We start from the raw sequence: 26,556 nt of genomic DNA, 5'->3' as shown, positions 1-26,556 counted from the left end.
ACCTTGCTTCAGGTTGAGAGGAAATTTCTTTTATATTAAGTATTTCTTTGGAGATACGTCTTCACAGAATTCTCTGCATTTCTTCATTTGAGAACACACTGCTTTAAATGAGTGTTAGCACAATATGACAGTCAGGAGGCTTCTAATTGACAGATTTGTGACACTGTTTCACACAATTAATTTAATTTGTAACATGATAATTTTAGGTTTGGGTGGTTTCTTTAGGAATTGAGTTTGCAAAACCTACTTTTAGCAGTTTATCTATTTAATTTCTAGAGTTTTTATTACAATCAAAATTTCCTTTAGCAATGAAATGTGGTGAAGTAAACCTAATCCCAGGGGGAACAAACTAGGTAATAATGTATAGTAATACTTCCTCTGGTGTTTTATAGTTGACAGAATGGTTTTAATATATATTCTCTTAATTTATCTTCAAAGAAATCCTATGGGATTGTTCGTTATTATCTGCGCTTTAAAGGGAAGAAACTGAAGTTCTTGGAAATGAAGCATCTGACCAGTATGGCATAGCTAATCTGGGACTGAGCTGGGCTCACCCCGGGCCTGCTGACTCCTAATTCATTGCTTTTTTCCTGATGGAATGCTGACTTTGACCTTCTGTGTCACCAGAGTAGTTTTCCTTTTGTACTTTTGAATGACTTGATCCAAGTCACTTAAATATGGCCATATATACTAGCTATTGTCATTACTTATCCTTATATTAACCCCTGATGGGGAACTCTGCCTGGCCCACAGTTCTGCTGCCTGCCCACCATGTTCTCTGTGGTGTACTTGCTCCCTCTCTCTGCCATGCACATTGGGTTTAGAGAGGATTTCTGGTCCAAAGACAGTCAATTCATTTTACTCTGATGTAGGAAGAGCCTAAGTTGTACAGTTGATGGAGGTGTTGATATTTCAAATTTTGTGTGCATTTTGACTCCAAAGCCCTTATTCTCAACCACTGTGTCTTACTGTACCGTCCATCCTGTGTGATCTCAGGAATTTGGAACCTGAAATATGATGGACTAACCCAATCGATGCAGATGCTGCAAAACTGAAAAGTAATTAGAATGATGATTGGCTAGGCTGCAGCCACCATGGGCCATATGAAGAGTAAAGTTTTGAGTAGTTATTTGAAGACCAGAGGAAAATGAAGCAGGATGCACAGAGAGAAGCAGAGGTGCTGTAAAAATGCAGCCACTGTGGGAGCTTAGTTACATCTCAGCCTTTGCTGAAGACCTTGCATCTTTATATTGTATAGCCATTTTATTTAATTGGGGTGGGTTAGAAGGTATTTTTAAGATTTTTTTTTAGTTAAGAGTTTATATTTAAAAATGATTAACTGTTATTATACCATGCATTTCTTTATAAAAAGATTTTTTTCCTAGAACAAATAAAGGTGAACTTTGACATTCCTCCCTGTCAAAATTTTCAAAAAATTTAACTAATAAAGTCTGAATTAATATGGGAATGGCATGCTTCTATAGATTCCTTAGAAATTTTAGGGAAGATTATTTATGAAAGTAAAATTAATATTACTGCTCATTTTCTCCTGTAGTAACAAACTCTTAGTATAAACTTGTATAAAATCTAAAAGTATATTATTTTTGATTTGGAAGAAATTAGAGGTCAATAGGAAACACCTTCTTTCCCTCTTAAATTTAAAACCAATTTGGAAAAATAGAAGAATCACATAGATGCTTCATGTGTGTGGCCATGGGGTTTGGGAATCTTGACCTCATTAGGTTACATGTACCCAACAAGTCACAGCCAGAGCTGCCCACGAGAGCCTAAGAGAAGCCAAGGAAGAGAACATTCTGAAGACCGGGGAAGGAACTGAGCACTCCACTTGCTTCTCCCACAGTCAGCTGTTGTTAGTGCATGCAAAAAGAGGAGCAGAGATTCCTTCTTGTTGAAAGAGCTGAACTATTTATTTTATGAACCAGTTTTAGGGAACGTGGGAGAATTGCATATGTACCCAGCATACATGTAGGCATTTAACAAATGGTAGCATTTGGTAATAATTAATTCAAATTTTTTGTATAAAGAAAAGAAGTAGTATAGGTATTGTTTTTCTCTCTCACCCTTGCCAGAGATAATCACATTTTTCTTGTCCATATTTTACGATTCTATCATGGTATTGCAAGACTGTTCAGATTCGCCTTATATTAGGACCCCTGCTGTACATGCTTTTAAGTAAAAATTTTTTTTTACTCTAAATTTTTTTCAGTTGCTTTTCCTATTCTATTTTATGTATTTCCATAATCCCAGGTTACCAAAGTTTTATCCCTTATAAAAGTTTTATAGTTTTAAATTTAGGACTGTGATAAATTTTTAGTTAATTTTATATATGTTGGGAAGTATGGATTGAAATTAATTACTTTTTTTTCTCTTTCTTTCATAATGTTGACTTCTTGTCCTTTGAGTACTTATAGAATTTGTAGTGACATAACAACTCTCCAATATTGTTGATTTGAATCGTCTTTTTTTTCTTATCAGTCTGATTGGAGGCTTATCAATTTTATTGATCTTTTCAATGGATTAGATTTTGATTTCCTTAATTTTTATATATGTTTTTCTGTTCCTATTTTCTTGAAATCTGTTATGATTTTTATTATTTGCTTTCTTCTACTTATCATGTATTTAATTTGCTCATTTCTCTAGTTTATTAAAGTGAAAGCTGCTATCACTGATTTGAAACATATATATTATTTTCTAACATAGAGTCCATAAAATTTTCTCCAATACAGTGTTAGTAATATTTCTCTAACTTTGATATTTTATTTTCACTTTTATTAGTTCAAAATATTTTCTAATTTTATTTTTCTTTGACCCACAATTTAGGTAAAAGTGTGTTATATTTAGTTTCCTGTTATTTAGAACTTTCTCAGATCTTTCTTGTATTGATCTTTAATTTAATTTCACTGTAGTCAGAGAATATATTTTGCATGATTTGATTCCTTTTAAATTTATTGAGAATTGTTTTATTTTCCAGAATATGGTCTGCTTTGGTAAATGTTCTGTGCACTCTTGAAATGCGTGTGTATTCTGTTGTGCTTAAGTGGAAAGTTTTCTAAGTGTCAGTTGGGTAAAGTTAGTTGATGCTGTCATTCAAATCCTATTTATCCTTGTTGTTTGGACTTGACCATTTATTGTAATCAATTGATAGGAATATTGAAATTTCAACTGTGATTGTGCTTATCCTTCTAGCACTATAAGGTTTGCTTCTTGGATTTTGTGTTCTGTTCTGTTCAGTCTAAAGGATTTCCTTATATGTTTTTTATAGTGCAGATCACTTGATAATGAATTCTTGTGTCATTTGTGTGTCTGAATTTCTTTACTTTGTCTTTGAAAGACCTTTTTTTTGTCGTGGAATTCCAAATCAACATTTTTTGCTATTAGTACTGTAAAGACGTTGCTTCAGTGTCTTCTTGCTTACATTGTTCTGTTCAACTCCAATTATTGTGAAATGACTTTTATTGTTGGCAGTATACTTTGCTATGAAATCTACTCTGACATTAATGTAGCCTCCACCTCTCTCGTGACTTATGTTGATTTATCTGTTTTAATGCTTTTACTTTTAACTTACATCTTTATTTTTAAGCAGCATGTTGTTGGTTTATGCTTTCTCAACCAATTTGACAATCTCCACAGCCCTTTTTTGGGGAGATATTTAGATCATTTACGTTTAGTGTGAGCAATGATATGGTTAATTTAAAAATCATATCATTATTTCTGTTTGTCCTATCTGCCTGTAGTTTTCCTTTGTCATATTTTTCCTGCCCTTGTTTGGATTGATTGAATATTTATTAACCTTTTTCAATCTTCTTTATTGGTTTCTTAGCTATAGTTAACTGATTTGTTATTTAATAGTTGCTTTGAAGTTTACATTATACGTTTTAAAGTTATCATAATCTACCACAATTGATATTATACTAGTTTGTGTTTAAGAATCTAATAATTTTTTGTTGCCATTTTTCCTCTCAGCTTTGCATTATTTTTCATGTTTCACTTTTACCTCTTATAAAGACCATTACATCACTATTATTTTCATTTAAACTGAATTCTTTTTAAAGAGGCTTAAATATAAATAAATCTTAAAATTTACCCATGTAGTGGCCATCCTTAGTCATCTTCATCCTTTTGTGTATTTCCACATTTCTATCTGATATCATTATCCTTCAGTCTAAAGGATTTCCTTATATGTCTTTTATAGTGCAGATCACTTGATAATGAATTCTTGTGTCGTTTGTGTGTCTGAATTTCTTTACTTTGTCTTTGAAAGACCTTTTTTTTGTCGTGGAATTCCAAATCAACATTTTTTGCTGTTAGTACTGTAAAGACGTTGCTTCAGTGTCTTTCTTTCTTACATTGTTTGCCTCAAAAAGTCTGCCATCTTTATTTTTGTTCCTTTATAACTTGCTTTTTTTCCTACTTACCTTTTTTTTTTTAGTAGTTTCGGACCTTTTATTTTATTTATTTGTTTATATGCAGTGCTGAGGATCGAACCCAGGGTCTCACACATGACAGGCAAGCGCTCCTACCACTGAGCCACAACACCAGTCCCTCCTACTTATCTTTAACATCTTTCTTTTTTTTTTTTTTTATTACTGGTTTTGGGACATTTGAGTATTATGTAACTTATGAAACTGCTACCATGTAATATTCATTAATTCATTTTCCATGAACACTGTGATTACCTATCATGTACCAGATACCTTGCTAGGGTATTAAGGGTAGTTTTCCCTTTGGGTCTTGTGCTTGGAATTCTTTGAATTCTTGGATCTGTAGGTTTATAAAGTTCATTCAATTCAAAAAAGGCTTGACATTATTTCTTCAAATATTTTTCATGTCCTTACCTTTCTCTTTTCTTTCATGAACTCTAAGATATATTAGGTTGCTGAAAATTATTATGGATGCTGTTTCTTCTTTATAATTTTGTTTTCTGTGTTTATTTTGGTTAATTTTCATTGCTCTATCTTCAAGTTCATTGATCCCTTTTTTTAGAAGTGTGTAATATGCCTTTAATTTCCCCCATTGTATTTTTCACCTCACATGTAATTTCATCTGTAGAATTTGTTTCATCAACCTTTCTCTGTTCTCTAAACTTCACCCACATTGACCCTCTTTTCTTTCTTGAATTAACCACAGTCTTACCCTTTTACATCTTTTCCATTTGTTACCCTTTATGCTAGAATGCCCCAATATTTTCTTTTAACCAGTCCTGCTCCTAGTTAACTTTAATGCCATGTTCTTTCTGATATCTTGAGGTTTTGATCCATTACACAACCCATAGTTCCTTGCATTTCTTCCTTGTTAAATTAATTGAACATTCATTGTTCTTATTAGTATTAATTCAGAGCATTTTTTCTCTTCTAGACTGAAAACCCCCTTAGTAGAGGAACTGGGCATGACTATTTCAGTGATGTTTTAACATCTAGCAAGGTATCTGGTACATGATAGGTAATCACAGTGTTCATGGAAAATGATTTAATGAATACTACATGGTAGCAGTTTCAGATGACTGAGCTTATTATTAAGTACATGTAAAATAATGATTGGATCTTTAGAAAAGTCTAGTATTAGGAAGAAATGTGTAGTGAAACATGATTACATGTATTTGTATATAAAGATCTGGATCTTAAACTTAACATAAATTTAGGTAAAAAATTTTCATGTGTCAATAGAATTGATGCTTTTTACAATAGTAAAAGTGGTCAAATATTTTATTAGACCTCAAAAAAATTTTAATCCTAGCTTAATTTAAATCTCTTGCCCCTACCATAATCATCTTCCTCTTGAAATAGTGATAATTTTTCTGATGGAGATTTGCTTTTTTCATGAAAAGTATAAGGCAATGAGGAAAATAAAAGCTGTTTTATATAACTAAGTATAATATGTGTTTTACAAACATGTTTTAGAAACTCTTACCATTTTAAGATTTGTATGTGGTATTCATATGTATGTTCTATCTGGGATATTATCAGTGATATTCTTTTCCCAAAAAGAGAAGTCCTTAATGAAACTTTGCTATTGTATTAAATATGTATTTCACATGTATTTTATAGGCACAATAAATTCCTCTGGTCCTTATTTGTGTAGTTTTTAATCACATTAAAATAGCATAAAGGGTATCCTTTTTCCATATTAGAAGTAGAGAAAATGTCTTGAACATGTTTGTATTTCTAGCACTGAACACAGATACTAGCATATAATAGGTGTTAAGTAAATGCTTAAAGAACATTTTAACTTTCAGGTGTTCTAAAAGCGATTTAATGTGCAGATACTGTTACATAAATTATTATAAGGATGTAACTGTAGTTTCAATTAATTAAGAGAACATCAATTTAATATATACAGATTTTAAAAATGGCATGATGAAATGACTGGACTTTGAAGTCCTATGGGCTGGTTTTATATCTTCTTCTTCCATTCACTGTGTGAACTTGCCTAATCACTTACCTCTTCCTAGTTTCAGTGTTTTCATCTATAAAACATGTAGTAACTTTTTTGTAGTTATAAAAATTATATGAAATAATATGTGAACTACCCTAAACTGTAATGGGCATAGTAGACACTGAATAAATGTTTACTGCCTCATTTGCAAATGTTTTAAAGTTATAGTTACACTATAAATGTTATAGTTTGTAGCAATATCATTCACTAAATCTGGGAAATATTTATTGTGACTTTAAAATACATTTTACATCAGGTAGCCCATCTATTTTAAGTAGAAAACTTCTCTCACATGATAAAGATTACATTTATATTTGATAAATAAGGAGAAAATATACCTACTTGAAGTTTGATCTGTTTGTGCATAGTGATGAACATAAGTGAGAATATTTTCCAGCTACTTTGAAATATTCAACTGCCCAGGGACAAGGCATGGATGATGTTTTTGAAGGAAATAAATATTTCAGCTTCACATTTCAGCCTTTTTTCTTTATTCCTTTGATCTGGATTTGGTTTACTTATCATTCTGCTTGAGTGACTTCACACTGTCTTTTTTCCTCTCCCTAGTAACAAGAAGTGGACTCTGCTCGTTCCAAAAGGTTTAGGCTTTGTCATTTTGCAGGAAGAACAAGTATTTCCTTATTATTTACTGATATAATACTGTCTCTAAAATAAAATGTATTTTTGGGTATGCATATAAGCTTTGCATATATCATGTATAATTTATACATGGATGTTTTAATCAGTTTCTTAAATATAGGAAATATTGTATTTGGAATTTATTTTGAAATTTAAAGAATAGCAGCTTTTCTTTATAAACCATGACTATTTTAATTGTAAGATCTTTTCTCATAATTTTGTCATTGTACTATGAATTTATTGCTTTTTGATCTGCCTAGCCAGTTTCTTTGACTTATTTATGTACCCATATAATAAGCAAAAGTTAGTTTAGCCCAGAATTATTATGTAAAACTTTAAATTGTTTGAGCCTTTTGCTAAATTTGCTCATAATTATATTTTCTACTTTTACACAACTCTGAACTTCTGAGATTGGTTCTTAATACAGATTCTAAATGCCTCTTTGTAGTCTTTGTGTTTTATAGCACTTAAAATTTGTTACAAAATTTAATATATATATAATATTGCATTACTATTAGATTATTTTCTTGCATTTTGTCTTTTTCCTTAGTCCGTTTCCAGTCTTTCCAAGATAGGAAACATTTCTTGTACTTCTTTCACGATTTCTGTAGTATTTGTCTAAGCAGATTGCAGAATTTGCTGCCAGGACTCTCGTCTCAGCTCCTGCATCATGGCTAAGTTACTGAGTGAAGCTAGGAAGTTCACACCGGAACCAGTTCTTTTGAATCACAATACAAATCCAGTTGACTTCAGAAGATTTATGAACCTCCTAGCTGAAATCCATATCATCTTAAGAGGTTTTTGGATAGTTGAAAATTTCTCATTCCTATTCAAAATTAACATGCTTCAACCAGTCATGGTGCATTAAGACTAGAGTTTGACCCTGGGGACAAGCTCTTTGGATAAGCATAAATCATTAGTTCCTTGTCAGAAGAGAGTTCCTTCTATAGGACTTCTTTATGCTGTTGTCCCCTTTTTTCAGCCTTTTTGATTTGAAAAATCACGAAGTGATCAGTCCTAGATCATCAGGATCTCATTGAGCGGGTGGCTCTGCCCATGGTTGTGTCAGTGCTGTCTTATTTGTGCTAGTGTTATGCTCCTTCTGTTCCTGACACTGAGGGTTGTGCTGGTGTTGTAGCTCTACCTCTACTGCTGTTAGGCTAAGTATACGCGCTCAGACCTGAAGAGCTTGGAGCAGGTTCTTCTGACCCACTAGGGGAGGCTAGATTCCTCCAATAGAGATCTGCTTCATATACATCTGTCTTGTCTAGTAGACCAAGGGAATGACGTGTGTCTGAACCCTCCTTTTTTGTTTAAAGCCATGTATCCATGCATCTGTCATTATACTTGGTATTTATCTTCATTTTTCTCCTTTACTTGGTAGACTTTTACAAGAGGTTTCTAATGTAGCTTTGTTCCTTAGTGCAAGTTAGTGGTTAACCTGTAGTTAGTCATAAGCAGTGTTTAACCAATGAGTCAATGAAAGGTTGACCGACTTGGTTATAAGCTAAACTGAGCTATGCTCTTTTAGGAGGTAGAAGAAAGGAGAAAATCTTCTCAGGTTTGCCATGGCTATTGAAAATGTATGTTATTTACTCTTAGAAACACTTGTTTTATCTTCCATTGTATTACTAAGGGTCTATAAATTACTCAGCTTTTTTAAGCTTGAGTGATCTGTGACTCAGGATAGCACATTGTCTCTGTATATTTTGAATTGAACTAGCACCATGAATACCCACTATGTGAAAGAACTGTAAAATATGTCTTTAATATAAGCAGTGAAGAAATGTTTTCATTCTTTCCAAGGTCTTCAAACTTTCCTACAAAAAGTACTTATCGGTGAACTGGCCTTCTCCTGCAGTATCTGATAATCTCTCTGACTCACTGAGATTTTTAACAGTTCCTTAATTATAATTTACTACACAGTTCTTTTCCTTTCTATGTTGACATCTAATCTTATGAATTTAACTTATAAAACCAAAATTTTTTTGGTCACAGGAAGTTCTAGTGGTCATTGATGTCTAGAAGTTTTGGTTTGTAATTATACTGACTCTTTACTAACAAAATCAGAGTTTGTTCATTTGTGCAGATGTCAGTTAGTCAGAAGGGATATCTGGAATTAAATAGTCTTTGGGTAATTTTACCTTGGCCTTAACTCAATCAACTTGCCGGTGTTAAATGTAAATATTCTTTGGGAGGAAGAATTTGTTTTTAGTCTTTTAAACCTGATAATATTACTTAGAAGAAGTCAAATGTTAGCTAGCTTTCTGTTACTGTGCTAAAATACCTGAGAATAACAGCTTAAAGGAGGAAAGGTTTATTTGGTTCATGGTTTCAGTCCATGTTTCTTTGGCTCCATTACTTTTAGGCCTGTGGTAAGGCAGAAACATCATGGTGGGAGGGCATGTTGGAGGAAAGCTGCTCACCTCATGGCATCCAGGAAGAAGAGACAGAGAGCGAGTGGCCAGGGACAAGACATATCCTTTAAGGACACACCCCCAGTGACCTACATCCTCCAACTGGGCCCCTGCTCCTAACAGCCTATTCATCTATGAATAGCGCCCCCTCATGATTCAGTCAGTTTACTGAAACCCCACCTTGGAACATTCCTGAACTGGGAACCAAGACTTTCACAAATGAGCCTTTAGGGGAAATGGGAAATTCCAGATCCTAACCATAACATCACATGAGTGAACCATCACAGAAACTTTAAATATTTAAAGATTTAACACAATTCACCTTGGGGATTTTTTTCTTTGCCTGATTCAACTTTTAAATTTGCCCTGTGTCCACTCCTATTCTGTTCCTCATAACATTGTTAAAAAGTTGTATATCTTATCTGTTAAATATCATAGATACCATTGAATGCTGTGTTTAATAAGTACAAGTATTGTTAGTTACAGTAGTTTTCCTATCACTGTTGTAACAAATTACTATAAACTTAGTATCTTAAAACAATTCAAGGTTATTATCTTATAGTTCTGGAGTTAAGAAGTTCAAAGTGAGATTTAGGGACTGAAGTCAAGATGGTGTCAGTACTGGCTCCTGCAGGGGCGGAAGGAAGAGCTGTCCCTGGCCTCTTCCATCTTCCAGAGGCTGTCTTTAAACCTGGGCCTCTGGCCCTGCACACACTGATTATGTTAACTCCATAGGTCAGTTTGGGGAGCACTGCCATCTTTTCAATTTTAAGGTCAGTAATACCAATGCCCACTTGACCGGGCATTCCCTTCTGACTCCTGAACTATCAAATGTTTAGATGTCTATAATGTTTGCCAGTTTTTACAAGAATTGAGCAGACTACTGGTTTTAGAAGTCAAATGAAGAAGAGGCTAAGCAGTTTGTTTATCATGCTTAGTGAAAGGTATTTTAAAATGTTTTTGACTGAGTCAGTCTAATCAGTTGAAGTACCAGTTGGCAGCCAAAAACATAGGTGATATTGCCTCTTAAAGGTCTTATTCTCCAGCCCAGCTGGAAAGGAATGGAGACTCTTCTAGCTGTTTTTCAGACTTGTTTGAAGTTCTTTGTTTTGTTTTGTTTTTCTTGGAGTTTCCAGTAGAGATGCCAAGCTGGCAGCAAATGAAGTATAATGTAATGTGAAGCCTTATAAATATATGTTGGATCATGGCCATCATTATCAAAAGTGCTAGTTCAGAAATGTGCCAAAGGAAGATTTTCAAATTAAGGTTGGCCTGCATATATAAATGTTAGCTTGTAAAACTCAAGAAATACTAAATTGTAGTCCATTAGTCCCCTAGATTTTATTGCCCTTTCTGGAATAATCATGTACTTCAGAACATCCTTTAATCTGAGCTGGCTTGTGGTTGTGTAAGAATGCTGCTGCTCTTTTCTTTTTTCTTTATCCTTTATGTACTCAGATGAGGAAATTTACTGCATTTTATAAATAAATCAGAGCTAACAAGCAAATTTTCTTTCCACCTTTTTATCTTCATGGAGGCCAGGCTTTAAGGCATTTGAGTGATGCATTTATACTCGGCCCCACAACCAGTTCTACTGAAGAACATAATCTTCAAAGTCACTTTTTTTCTTTTTTTTCTGACTCCTTGTAGGACGCACTGTTTGGGGTTGTAGTAAAAAGGAGCACAATTCTCGTGACAGTGAGGAGTAGACCCTTGTGCATTCAGAGGCTTAGAGTATTCACTTCAGTGTCACCACCTTGTAAAAATTAAAATGGGTCTCATTAAAATGATTATCACCTCTTTATTTAAATTAAGATACTTAATTTATCTTAAGGCAGAATATTCCTAAGAATTAGTGGAGTTCCATGTGTTCGTCATGGCTTTATTGGACAAGAACATTGATTTGCATTAAATAAGACCTTCTTTAATATTTCATTTTACTATCAGGTTAACAGAGCTGGTTTAGTGGAACTGGAGACTAGATAGGAGATGGTGCTATTTCCCCAGGCTTGCTATTTAATATAAAACTATATCTGCTATTCATAATTCAGGCTAGAAATTATCAAAAACAATGTGCTTTTTTTGTACAGGGCTTTATTTTAATATTTTATAATGATCTCTAAGATACACGGATGATGACTCAAGCTTATAACTTGATTTATGTGATCAGATCCTAGTTATAAATTAAATGAATTAAACTGGGTAGGAAAGATTGACATGATATTAAAAAAAGATTTTTCTTATCAAATTGAATGATTTACAAGCAAGTGACTTTCAAAGTGGATAGGGCAAAGTTTATATTTCATCCCTAGGCCATGTATTTTTACAAGCTCTGTTAAAATATTTTCTTTTGGCTAATTAGTGGTATATAATTCAAATTATTTGATTATATTTTATGATACATAAACTTTTAAGCTTTCTGTTATCCACTGTACTTTCTTTTCTATTTATAGATAAATAGACCAAAGGTAAACCTTGGATAAAATTTCACTCAAATTATGAAATAGTCTTCACAGGTACTTTTCAGAGGGCCTCAAAAATTAAACTAGCCACTCAAGAGGGCTTTCAGTGGGAATGTTGCTTTACCAGGGGGGTGCAGCGATGACAGTCATCTTCTGGTTGATGGATGTAGGGGAGGGTAGTCTCTGAGTGGCAGAGTAACAGCAGTGCTCCGCCTCACCCCTGTGGTTCGCAGTGGAGTGACCATTCATCACCTTGACAGCCTGTCCTCCTAAGTTTGCTCTTAGGATGCTTTCAATACAGCATGCCAGGTAGCTCCTTCCTTAATGGGACCATCACACCAGAGAACATATATTTGCCACCCAAATCTACAGTATGGTGTCATTACAATTTATATGACTTTATGTTAATTCCATGTGCTTTTTTAATATTTGGATATTCAGATATCCAAATTTTTCAATATTTGTACCAGAGAAATCCTACATGTAACTGAAGACTTCCTGCTTTTGGGGGGAAAATGGTATAAATAGGGCAAAAATGCACCAGACCAAATTAAAATTCTGTAACCATTACAGTTCTTAGTCTTTAATGTAGTGTGCCCTTGGAATCAGTCTTTAGCATGATATCTAATTATTAATCACTATTATCTGTGAGCCAATATTAGTGTTAAAGTGGCACAAAAGCATTGATAATATTAAGGCATCAGGATTTAGCAATATCAGCTAACATTTAAAACATTTTGCTTTAATAGCATGTAAAAAATAGTAGAGAAAAAGACATTTAAAATGGACAATTTAATTAATGAACAATTTAAATAAAATCTCTTTTACAAAAAATTCTTAGACGCTTGAACCCCATTGCTGTCAAATACAGTACCTGGGAGCTCATCTGACAGGCATCCGGATCTGGAATGGCTTAGTTCTCACGCAGAGCATCACTCTGAGGCAGTGCTAAACCCTGTAGCCCATGAAAACGGTGGCTCTGCCAGTGAAACACAGACAGGGGAAGAGGGCTCAGCGAGAAAGTTGCTTTATCATAGGGTACAGTGATGATTGTCACCTTCTGGCTGAGGCATATAGGGGAGGGTACTAAGAAATATATAGACAAAGGCGGTAGTACTTCAGTGAAACATAAAGATTCAGCCTATGTTCTCTCAGCCCATATGCAAAGATATGCCCATCTGCTTATTTACAGATATGCCATACCCAGCACAGGGGATGGTGGGGTGGAAATAGCACTGATCTGTATCTACATTCCTCATCATGAAGAGACAGGAGAGACCTGAGATGGAGACTAGGCAGCATAGTCTTTTGACCACTTAAACTTTGAAAAAGGTTTTCAATTTCGGTGGGAGAATGTTTGGTAGTTTGATATTTTATATTATATATAAGGTCTTATAAGGAAGCCTAGAAATTATGTATGTTCAAGCGGTTATTAAACTCCTATCTGAGTAACTCCAAGAAGCTCAAATTACTTTTTGTCTACCTCCTAAAACACAGTAGCATTATGGCTTGGAAAAGTCTTTTGCCCCCATTATGATGTTTGTCTAAAATGTGATTTGGATTAATTAAATTACCTGATCCCCCAGCATTCATGGGTGTTACAGTTGGTAATAAGATAACGTTTTATATGTGTGTAAGCTTTCCTGTTTAGGGAAGATGGACCAAGTTAATGTTACTTATGGCATCTGAAAAATCAGGAGAGCAGCTAGCATAGTAGTCAACAGCTGGAGCTCTGGAAGCAGGCTGCTATCCCTGGAATCCTGGCTTGAGCTGTCGTGTCTGTGAGCCCCAGCGTACTGATCTGTAAAGGAAGGGGGCTATGAAAACACTCTTATGTGGTTTACAGTGAGAAAATATATGGAAGTATTTTGCTCCGTGCCCAGCACCTAGTCACAACTAAAAATTAGCTATTATAAACTTGTGTGCATTTATAAACTAAAGCCTTTCCTTTTCTTCCTATCGGTACACAAGAGTTTCTCTTATTTTGTTGAACCCTTTTGACTATATGATTTGAGTTTGAGATATGAAGAAATTTGATGGTTATTTATTCTTTTAGGCAAGTCTATGGAAGGCAGTATGTTGTGGAATATATTAGAATATATCCTTTTTAAGTCTGAATAATACTCCATTGTATGACTGTATCACATTTTGTTTGTATGTTCATCAGTCAATGGACACACGGGTTTTATACAGTTTTACTTTTAGGGAAATCGTTTAAGTAGTTATGCCCTCATCAGAATACATATTGTATTTACACCTGTTTTTCCTGAGACAAATTATTTCATAGTCAACTTCTTAAGGAGAAGTTTTGTAGAATTTGGATCAGACCATTGAAATCTGAATTTAATTTTAGAGGAGGTTGAATAGTGTTCTTTCATGTCTAGTGCTTTTATCGTTTAACTCTGGAGCTTTCTGAACTTTTCTAGGGACAAAGAGGAGCAACTCACTCGTGTGACTGAGGTTCAGAGGTTGCAGGCCCAACAGGCAGATGCTGCTCTAGAAGAGTTTAAGCGGCAGGTGGAGCTGAACTCAGAAAAGGTCTATGCTGAAATGAAAGAGCAGGTAAGAGGCAACCGCAGTGTTCTTCTTAAAAGTCACTCTGTCAGTAGGAAGGTACATTCTCATCTTCAATATGACAGAAACATTTCACTTTTTAAAAAAGTGAAATCAAAATGAACCATACAATTAGGCCACAGATTCACACTGAGAACGGATATTACCCCTTGATTCATCCTTGAAGAATTCCAGAACAGTCATTTAAAAGGCCCTTCTGTAGGCTGGGGATGGAGCTTAGTGGTAGAGCAAGTGCGTAGCATGCCTGAGGCTCTGGGTTCAATCCCCAGCACTGTGGGGGAAGAAAAGCCACTTCTATAAATGTTGTAATAGCAGAAATGTGTCTCATCTGGGAGGATGGATCAGCCTGCAAGAAAAACCCCACCATCAATCAGACTGTTTCTGTAGAGCAGAGGCTCAAGTTGACCATGCCTGTTATTGCACGTTCCAAAAATAGTGTGTTATTGATCAGTTACAGAAAAATATCTTCAACTTACAGTTCAGGAAGAAAGAGACTATCTTTAATTCTTACCCAGATTAAGCATTTTTGTTTTATTTTGAGAGAATAAAAAAATTGTAAAAGAATAAAGGGAATTAATACAAACAACTAGGTACTCATCTTGAAGAATCAGCATTTGTTAGCACTCTGTTCATGTAAACTGAAACACCACCAATGAAGTGTAATTAATTTTGTCATTCATGTCCAGTCACGTTTTCTCCTCACCACATTTATAATTAATTCATGTGAATTATGTCATTTTATTTTATACTTGAACATATTTAAGTACTGTATGTATAATATGCATATGTAAAATATTATATCCTTTTATTAGCTCATAATAAAAATATGACACTTATATGCATATTTAGTGTTCAGATATGCTATATACAAATAATATATTGTATGTTACACATGTAATTGTTTTGTTTTTCCACTTTTAGAAAATTAGATTAATGCAGATTTTATGTATTATTCTTGTTTGCCTATTTGTATTTAATATTATGTGTCTGTGTTCTGACCATGCTGATTTAATGCAAAGCTTTTTTATGTTAAATATATTTTATCATGTGAATATAGCCATATTAGCAATTATTAGCTCTCTTATTCAAGTACTTTTGAATTATTTTATTTCAAGTTTTCCTGATTAGAAAGAATGGTGTTGTATCATTCATGACTCCATTTTCAGCTGCATTTACCTTGCTTGGGTGTCCCAAGCACACGTTGGGGGTAAAATTGTCCCCAGAGAAAGTTTTGTTTGAATCCCACTGATCCCTGAAGGACTTAGCTTGCCACTGTGCCCATTTTTGCTGTTATTTTCTTAATCTGATTTCCATTCATACTGACTTGTGAGCATTTGGGCCTGACAGTGGGGTCTAAGGTCTCATTCTTTCTTTTTTCTACTTGCTGCCTGAGACACAAGATGAGTTCCTGCTGCGCGTTTGTGCTGCCTGGATGTGCACCTCTCGCCAGCTCCCTGCGGTGATCAGGGGCAGCCCCCAGGATGTGTATCCGGTCCAGATATTTTATGGAGCAGATAGGAAGCTCTCAGATTGGCTTAAATTTAAAGGAATTGAGAAAATACTGAATGAGAAAGCTCCAGGCAAGAATTTTTAAGTACACTGTTAAGAATTTAGGCTACAAATTAGGCCAATAGTACAACTTTCTGAGAAAAGCTGACTAATGACAGTTTTCTTCGCTTAGTAAGTGCACTTCTTGGGACCAATGATGTAATATTAAAGATTTCTTTAAGATCAGTCTTAAGAGTTAAAAACAGGCAAATAACATGGAACCTGTGAGACCATTCTGTAGACAAAGAAAAGGCTTCTACATTTAGCACTCACAGGATAAGAGCATACTTCTGTACAATTCAGGAAAAAATTAAGAAAGGTAGTACCTTTATAAGAGGACACATATCAAGTAAAATCAATGCAGTGAAACCTGCCTACACCCTGGGAGAACAATTGAAGCTCAAGAATTAAATGAATATCCTAGAAGTTTCTAGGCAGGAAGACACTGATAAAGAAATTAGAAAAATTATGGAGTAATGTTGAAAATTTTGAAAGATAAAAGTTGTTATTTGCTTTTACATATTACCAAGGAGTTTTTCACTCATCAAATTAATAGACTAGCATCTTAATATATTAGAAGACACATAATAGATACCACTTATTTTCTGGAAAAAAGTTATATGAAAACATTAATCCAAAGGTGAATGCATAGGACTTCACACGTGGAATACCATCATACAAAAGGGTGAGGAGATAATATTAGAACCCAACAATGTAGAAAATTTTAAATAATAATAAAAATCTTATAAAACAGTACTAATATCAATTGATTTCTGGTAAAGAAGTATAAAATGTATAAAATAAAGTATAAAATAAGTATAAAATGCAAAATGTTAAGTATAAAATGCAAATTTAGTAACTCAAATCTAAATCCCTAGATTACACTAACAAAGATCAAGAAGTAGATCCATAGGGCTAGGGGTGCACTCAGTAGTAGAGCACCTGGCCAGCATGTGCGAGACCCTGGGTATCCCAGAACTAAAAAAGAAGTAGGTGGTGGTGAGAGTGGCAGAGGAGCCAGGTATCTAAGACTCTGTCACGAATATGTGAAGCTCATAGGATTCTTAAAACTAGGGAAAAGTAGGTTAAAATAATTCTGAAAGGTATAAGCTGCCTAAAGAAAACAGACCAGTTAATCTTTACAAAGTTTATGTGAGCAAGAAAAAAAGAAAAGGTTCTAGACAGGGACAGCATTCAGGAGGATTCAGAATTCCCCTCACACCTTCCAGAGTAATGAACTATTTTATAAACATAAAGGAAATGATATACAGAGATTACCTGATTAGTGCAGTGTGTCTTTTCCCTTATATGGTCATAATTCAGCAGGCTTCAGCCTGGGGTTGGCTTAGCGTAGCTGCTTTGATTGGCAGAGGCTCAGTTGCTTTGGTACAAGAGTACACTCTCAGGTTAGATTGCATCCTCTTTGCACATCAAGTTAGGTTGTAATTCACTGTATACGGAGGTCCCTTTGGGCCAAACTCATTTTTCAAGCATGGATAATTTATTCTGGTTTAACAAAACAGGCTGGTTTATTCTAGTTCAACAACAACAAAAAAATAGGTATTAATAAAATTAATAAGATGTACGTTCTCATAAAAATCTTGAAGAAACAATAGGAAAAATTGAGAGGATATTGCCAAAGAGGTAGAAGCAGAAACATAATATGTCAAGAAAAGAGGAATATACCTTTTTATTAGTAAATATTAATAGACTAAATTTTTCTAGTAAAGAATAATATTGATAAGCAAACATATCCACAGACATACTGTTAATAAAGACATAGTTAAAAATAAAATTATACAGTCATATTAAAAGGATGATGAAAGTATGTTGCTTACATTCAGAAAAAAGTATCAATATAATCCTATCAGACAAATTATAACCAATACAGGTCAGTCAACTAGACAGACATTTTGTATGTTAAAAGCAATACTGCTTGATTAATTCAAATGTGAAAGGTACATGGCGAAATTCACACATAGTCTTTGCATACTATTTAATATATTTTTCTCCATCTTAAATAGATTGGTGGGGGCAAAAAAATAGTAATTTATATTTTTGTACTTTCTACTGTTTAGAGACAACACTTCAAATCTGTACTCTCATGGAACACTTTTAAACTCAGTAGATCATAAAGTAGACCTCAGTATTTTTCTAAAATGTGACATGTAAGAGAAGACATGTTTTTCACCATATTGCCACAAAAGTAGAAATTAAATTTCAATTAAAATTGCTGTATTGAACTTCACCAAAATTAAAACTTTTTGCTCTTTGAAAGACTGTTTAAAAACAATAGAACTAAGCAAGGCAAGTCAGAGAATGGAAGAAAAAACTAAGAATACATATATTTCAAAGAATTTGTATCTGAAATATAAAAGAAATCATATAACAAATAACCTAATTAAAAATAAGCAAAAGATTTGAATATATACCTCATAGAAGAAGATGTTCAATTTACTAGTAAGTACATAAAAAGATGTCAGAGAAATGCAAATCAAAACTGAAATGAGATGCCATTATACATTCATCAGAATGTCAAAAGGAGAAGTTAGTTGACAGTACCAAGTGTTAGCAAGGATGTGGTACAGCCAGAGTTTCTACACACTGCTGATAGGTATGTAACAAAGAAGAGCCACCATGGAAGACTGCCAATTTTTGTAAAAAGTTAAACAAAATAACCATATGGCAACCATGCCATTTCTATACATTTCATGAAGGGAAATAAAGACATGTTCAGACTTGCACATCAATATTGACAGAAGTTTTATTTCAAAAGTTCCAAATTTGAGCAATCTAAATGTTTTTCATAAGGTGGAAAGATAAACATAAGGTATATATAATGGAATACTACTCAGCAATAAAAAGGGAGGATCTATTGTTGTCTTCAGCAATGTGGATGAATCTCAAAATCCTGCCAAATGAAATGTGGAAACAGGCATATATACTGAATGTTTTGTAATTTCTAAGTTCCATTAGAATTCCTTAAATGATGTTGAGCTTTTTATTTTAACAGACTATCAACCCAGTTCAATCACAGCAAGTCTTGTTTCTTCTTCTGTGGAAGAACTCTGTTTAAGTCCAATTTCAAACACTTTTCTGTGCTGCTTTGGTTCTGTTTGTCCCTATGCTACCCAGGCGAATCTGAGAACTGGGTGGTAATTTAAATCACCCCACCCAATAACTGCAGGCACTCATGGAACATTCTTCAGGATAGATGATATGTTTGGCTACAAGTCTCAATAAATTTAAAAGGATTAAAATCATCTAAAATATGTTCTTTGACCCCAGCAATAATAAATTAGAAATAAATAAGAGAAATCTGGGAAATCCTCACATATTTAGAAATTAAATAACACATTTGAATAACTCGTGAGTCAAGGAGGCTATCCCAAAGGAAATTAGAAAATATTTTGAACTGAATTAAAGTAAAAATATGACATATCAAAATTTATGGAATGCAGCTAAAGTGGTGCTAGGAGAGAGTTAATAGCCTCAAACACCTTTATCCAGAGAGGAAGTTCTCAATCAAGAACTTCAGTTTCACCTTAAGAAACCAGAAAAAATAAATAACGAAGGCAAGCTTTATCTAAGTAGGTAGAAGAAATTTTTAAAAGGAACAGAAAGCAAAGGTTTGAATACAGAAAAGTAGAGAAAATGGGACCAAAAATTGGTTCCTTGAAAAGATCAATAAAACAGACTGACTTGACAGACCAAGCACACAAACAGACAAACAAAAGCAAACAAGGAGGTACAGATTATCAAAGGCGGGAATGAAAGAGGAGAGAGCACCACTACTAGATCCTATAGAAAATGGAAGTATTAAAAAGTGATATTACGAGAAACTTTATGCCAACAAATTATACAACCTAGATGAAATGGACAGTTTCCCAGAAAGGTGCAGATTACCAAAACTGTCTCAAGTAAAGACAGAAAATCTGAACTCAAGTATAATAAATGTAGAAATTAAATCATCAATGAAAATCTTCTCAATTAAAAGTCCTGGAAAAGATCAGGAGCATATGGCTTCACAGGTCTATTACATCAAATATTTAAAAGAAAAATAATTTTAATTCTTGGAAAACAAAATTGAGGAGAAAGGAACACTTTAGTTCTTTTTTTGAGGCTAGTATTACCCTAATGTCAACTCCAAAGACATTGTAAGAAAGCTAAATTAATATCTGTCATGAACTTAGACTCAAAAATTCTTAATGATATTTTCATAAACTGAATCCAGCAACATATAAAAGTGATTATACATCACAACCAAGTGGGATTTATTCCAGGAACCTAAGGTTGTTTAAAAATTTGAAAATCAATTAATGTTGCATAGGATTTTAATAGAATAAAGGACAGAATCACTGGATCATCTCGGTAGAGGCAGAAAAAGCATTTGGAAAAGTTCAAAACACATTTATAAGTTTTAAAAATACTTAGACTATTAGGACTAGGAGCAAACTCACTCAGTATAATAAAGGATATCTATGAAAATTAATAAATAGTGTTGGAAAATTTAATACTTTTTCTCCTAAGAAGAAGTCAAAGATGTTTATTTTGCCAATTCTTTTCAGTATTGTGTTGCAGCTTCTAGCGAGTGCACCAAGGCAAAGACATTTTAAAAATAAAAAAATGGAGCATGACAGGAGGACGAGGTTGCAAATATTATGCTCCCATAGGTGAAAATCTGACATTATCCTTAAAAGAGATATACTAGAGCTAGCAAGTGAATTAAACAAGTTTTTCAAAATACAAGATATATATACAGAAGTCAATAAATTAGTCACACTTCTATATATTAGCAATGGGAAATCTAAAATGAAATTAATAAGATAATTCAAAATAACATCAAAAAGAATAAAATATTTACAAATAAATTGATGAACTATCTGGAAAATGTATGTTGAAAAATTTAATAATTTTGCTACGGGAAATTTAAAAAGATCTAAATATATGGAGAGCTAGTCTTTATTCATGGATTGGAAGATACCATATTATCAAGATGGCAAGTCTCCCAAAATTGACCTCTACGTTGAGAAGAATCCCAGTGCAGTTGACAATGTTGCTTCCAATAAAAGGACAGTGGAATTTGTATACACTGGAAAATGTTCATTTATACTAGTAATTTTTTTAAAAATAAAGCAGCAGTGAGCTAGAAATTCATGAAGGCCTGTGGTAGAGATTCACGAAGGCCTGAGAAAATAGGCAGTGACACACATTTCTGTTGGTGATATAAAGTTGTATTCTCCTTCTGATGGATTGTTTTAACATTATTCTTATCATATACCTGTTGATTCCACTTGTAGGGCATAATTTTCTAGAAACACAAAAGTGTGAAAGATGCATTCATAAGGATGTTTATTGTGATATCATTTACTCATGATGAAGAATTAGAAAATATGAAATTGGAAAGATGTAGAAAATCATTATTTTTAAGTTAAGAAAAAAAAATTTCCAATCTGTGTGGCAGAACTGCAAGCCCTGGAGATAATGTAATATCAGGAATGCTTACATTAAGAATCATACCCAATCAGAGAATGAGATGGCTATCTCAGAAGTACAGCCAGGGATGCCAGGTAGTATTTGTGGAGTTGCTTCCAGGACTAGCCTTTCATTTGGTCCACTCCTCAAGTCATTTCTGACTGTGCTGAGCTGTGCCGGGCTCATGGTCTGTATGCTGTCTCACTTCATCAAACCTGCCACACTGGATGACTGCCTCGCCTTTACCTGAAGAGTTCATGTGCTTCAGCTTTTTGGTATCATGTCTCTGTAGACTGGCTAAATGATCTGATAAAGGACCCTATTTGGTGCATGCATCTGGAATCCCCTACTGCCCCTCATTCCCCGTATCTATGGCCTGTCTTTGTGAGCAGCCTCACCAGGCCTGGTCTAAATGCAGCTAATCCAGACTCCTTGAAAACTAATAGTGATGACAGCTGATGAGCAGGACATTATTTTGGTTGTCTTCTGTTGAAGGAATGTACTTCAGTGGTTTGAATTACATACATTTTTGCCAAGTGCACTCAGGTTTCTGAAGTAGAGAAAGCACCCTCGGTGTGAGTGTAGTAATAAGGGATCCCATTTATAATAGACTCCTTACAGCTTCTTCATGAATCAGCCAAGTAATTCTTATAGGGAAAATTTGAACAAATGTTAAACAAAATATTAAAATATGTATAATAAAACATGGTGAATTACAAGTTCTCTGTTCGAGATTATTAGTTGATTAAGAAGTATGTATCTGATATGGCTCAAATTCTAAAAGATCAATCAGAAGATTCATTATGTGGAAAATCATGTTTTTAGATTATTCTCTAGTCTGTATTTTTAGCATTTTTCCTTTTCTGCTTTTGTTTTGAACTACTTTTGTCTTCTTGCAGAAATATCTTGTGTAAAAGCCAGCAGAGCTATAAGACATCTTTTTCTACTTGGAGACTGCTGGAGATAGAAGACAATGGGATTTGCATTAAAAATAAAAGCTTTGAGTTTGTTTTAGAAAAAGAATTTCTGTTTCAAAAATGAGGCCCATGAGAGAAAATGGAACAAACTTAAACTTTTTAAAAAATTGTTTCATGCTGTTTCTTTCACTTTGAAGAACCCTTTCTTAAAAATCTCATTAACTTTGCTTAAAGATTAACCTAATTTTTACTTCAGTGGGATCCAGTGTAGGTGTTAGCTGTTAGCAATTAGTCATGTAAAATGTCTGTATTTTAATTGTGAAGATGTATTACATTAGAGCTATTTCTATGTGTGTGTGTAATCATGTTTTAAAAAGAAACTCTGCTCTGTATTTACCTATTCTCTCTGAAACAAAAGACTGAAAAAGCTATATTTTTGAAGTATTGGCAGCAATTCTAAAGTGAAAATTTTGATCTTATAAGCCCATTGCACGAATGTCAGTTAACAAGGTCCTCCTGGGACTTCCACTAGAAGCCTCCCAACTTTACTAGTTTATTTTTCTCCTCTTAAAAATATATCCTAATTAAGTGGTATTTGCTGGTCAATATCTGACTTTAAATTCCATTCCTTTTTTCTTTAGTCTTTAGATAACATGATATCTGGAAAACCCAGTGATTTGCCATGAAGACAAAATTCTAGTACTGTTGACTAGTGAGGTTGATTCTGGCTCTGGGCACAGTTGAAACTGGTTGGCAAGTTTTTGCATTCTTAAAGATTTTAAGTTTAGTTCATCATCCTATTATTACTATTGAATTAATGAAAAAAATTCTCAATTTACAAAGTAGGAAGAATGCTATCTTATTATGTATAGTTGAATAAGAGACTTAAAGTAAAACAATGATTATACAGGCTTTTTTAATGACATTCCTTTGTCCTGTTGTCCTTTGGGGGCCCAAGCTGGCTCATGTTATTTAAAAAAAAAAAATTTAGACTAGTTTTGAGATAATGACACCCAATATAAATGGAAACATTTTCTCTCACTTTTTATAATATTGGAGAAATGTCTTTTAAATATTGTCTTTAGGCAAGATAGGTAAAATTTTAGAATCTATTTCAATGTTTAAATAGAGGCTGCTGTAACATTTTGCTTCTGTAACAGAAAACCACAGACTAGGTAATTTATAAAGACAAAATGTTTATTTGGCTAACATTATTTTCAGAAGCAGTGATGTCTAAGAGCACAGCATTTGGCATTTAGTGAAGGCCTTCATGCTGTCATAACGTGGTGGGTGGGCCCACGAGAATGTGTGAGACAGAAGAATCTGGCCAGCCTCATCCTCTTTTATCAGAAAGCCTCTCCTTCAATAGCTAATTCATTTTGGCAATAATGACATTAATCCACTTGTGAGTGTAGAACCCTTGTGATCTAATCACCTTTTAATACTGGTCCACCTCTTAATACTGTTATAATAGCAATTAAATTTCAACATGAGTTTTGGAAGGGACATTCAGACCATGGCAGAGGTCATTGTGATAATTAATCAATTTAAACAACACCATCCAAAGAAAATCTCTAAGTATTTGACTTTGAAAAATAAACACAAAACAAATAATTAAAAGAAATCTTTAATCTTGAAGTACTTCATTGAATAAATGAAGTTTTTCCTTATTGATATTCATCTATGAATAATCTTTTTCAAAAACAAAATAGCAAAGAAAGAAAAATCTACTAAGAATCTCAAATAGAATATGTCCTTCTTTCTTCATTTTGTGATTTGAAAAAGTATTAACATTCTTATTTTTACTACCTTGACAGTTATTAACCTATTGACTGGTCAAAGATTCAGCAGACTTGATTTTTAATTTCATTTATTTATAAAAAATTTAAGACTACTTGTTTCATATTGCTGTTGTAGACTCTGAGAATATGGAGATAATTTGCAGACATGTTTCTGGCTCGTATGTTAGACCAGTGTATACAGAGGGTAATTGTAGTAGATGTTGTAACGTGTGGAGTAGATCAGTTATTAAGAGAACACAGATAGAAACTTGTAGAAGCCCAGTGAATTATGCCTTTGTCTGCAATTATGACACCTTTGTGTGGCTATGAATTTATTAAATGTTTACTTGTTAAAATGTTATTGACTATAAATTTAGTAACATCACTAAATATAAGTTCAGATACACAAATCAAATGACTTGGGAGGAATAATTATTGGGTGTACTAAGTTCATTATTTTGCTTCATTTAGGTGGACCCTCCTATGGTGCTAGTGAAGTATAATGTATTTACATTTATAGGAATGTTTCTACTTTTCACATCTCTTCCATTCCATGCCAGTGTTTTCCCAGGCTAACCTGTATACAAAACAGGTTGCGTTTCTTAAATCAATTAATGATCTTTGTGGCCTGAGGGTGGCTCAGTGGTAGAGCATGAACTTCACATACCCCAACCCTGGGTTCAGTCCCAAGTGCCAACATGCAAACAAGCAAAGAAATGATCTCACTTACAGATGAGCTACAGATATAATCAATTAATGTGTTAGTTTATTTTCTGTGTTGAGAACATTAGTTTTTAGCCAGATCTTTAGCCAGGCACAGAAATAATTGTTTTCTGGCTCTCTGCCATTTGTGGCTATCTTGCTAGCCTGCCTTGTCTATTTCTATTTTTGTATTTATGTATCTATATATCTTATCTGTGTGTGTGTGTGTGTGTGTGTGTGTGCGTATGAAAATATTTGGAGGATTACTTCTTACAATTAATCTAAATAAGTATTAAGTTTAACAAAATGTTCTGAATTGTATATTTGTATACAGTATGTAATTGTATGATATTGTTAATGTCAAATTTCTTAGACTATGACAACACAAAGAACTTTACTGGTGACTATATTTGATCGAGATTGCCAGATGGTCATCCATTATACATTCCTTCTTTCTCCCAGAACCCTGATTTTATTTAGGGCAGCAAGAGTCGTAGGCTTTAACTATAGGCTCTTACCTTGCAGTTAGAGCTAGACATTTAATGTAATTCTAGGGAATGAGATGCAAACAAGATAATTAATTTGCTTTTGGCAGGAACTTGCAGAAAAGAAAAATAAAAAACTCAAGTCCTCTAACACATGTCCTTTGCCCTTCACCCTTTGCCCTTTTCTTCCCAGATGTCCACAACTGCAGCAGGCATTTTGCAACAATTAGAGGAAGGTTGAATTGCAGCAACCTCAACCCTGACATCTTTGAGCTTCTGATTCAGCAGCTTCCTTCTGAAAAACACAGGATCTGCAGCATGCTGTTAATGCTATGGATCTTTGAGTTTTGTTTTGCATGTCTCAAAAAGTAATACATGAGGCACCATAGCACGAGGAGCCGAAGCCCTTTCTTGGCTGTCTCAGATTGCTTCTTTAAACCCTGAGTGTTCACAGAAATGCATCCAGTTCTTTTTCTGCTCCTAATTTGGCCACCAAGTTTCATTCTTAGATTCTGATTCTTTTGAAGCCACAGTTATACAATAAAGGAGTTTGCTTGCCTTTTTTTTTTTTAACTTGAAGTTGAATGGAATTTAGAATGATATATAAGAAGCAGAATCTTTTGCATCTATAGCAACTAAGAGCTGTGTTTCTAAACATACTTTATGAGTTTTATTTTTCCAATATTTACTAACTCCTCAAAGGACAATGGAGTGGGGTTTGGCATTTTCGGTCAGTGTTATGTAAAGTGACATGTATTTCATTTTTGTATAATAGCAATTGTTATTTTAATTTTTCTTAATATTCAGGTTTATAAAGGCCTTTTTATGTTTTAAATATTTTTTTATTTTGGTTACAAAAGATAATTCTTTGAGTACATAAAGCTCTTAATTTTATTTCAAATATTAAATCTTGTAAAATTTATTATTTTTATATGTTATCTGTGGTGAAGAACCAAAAATCTATTTTATACGAAGTTGTGTCTTAAAAATATTAAATAGATTGTCTATTCTTCTTAATTTCTTTTGTCTTTTTCTTCCCTTTTGTTTGTTCTTCCATTCATCCTTATGCTATCCTTAAGATTTTTTTAGACTCAAAATAATCT

At 33.7% G+C, this 26,556-nt stretch overlaps 1 protein-coding gene across 1 annotated transcript in view; it reads left to right on the top strand.

The window, feature by feature from the left end:
- Cep112 (centrosomal protein 112) overlaps window positions 1-26,556 on the top strand; it is a 447,190-nt gene that overhangs the window by 170,119 nt on the left and 250,515 nt on the right. Inside the window, 1 exon segment of the mRNA XM_047546437.1 lies at window positions 14,398-14,533. Within this exon segment, the coding sequence (XP_047402393.1) occupies window positions 14,398-14,533 (136 nt within the window).

Source organism: Sciurus carolinensis, chromosome 3 (genome assembly GCF_902686445.1).
Source record: "Sciurus carolinensis chromosome 3, mSciCar1.2, whole genome shotgun sequence".
Lineage (NCBI taxonomy): Eukaryota > Metazoa > Chordata > Mammalia > Rodentia > Sciuridae > Sciurus > Sciurus carolinensis.
Note: the sequence above shows the minus strand (reverse complement) of the source record. Positions and strands in the feature narration are given on the sequence as shown.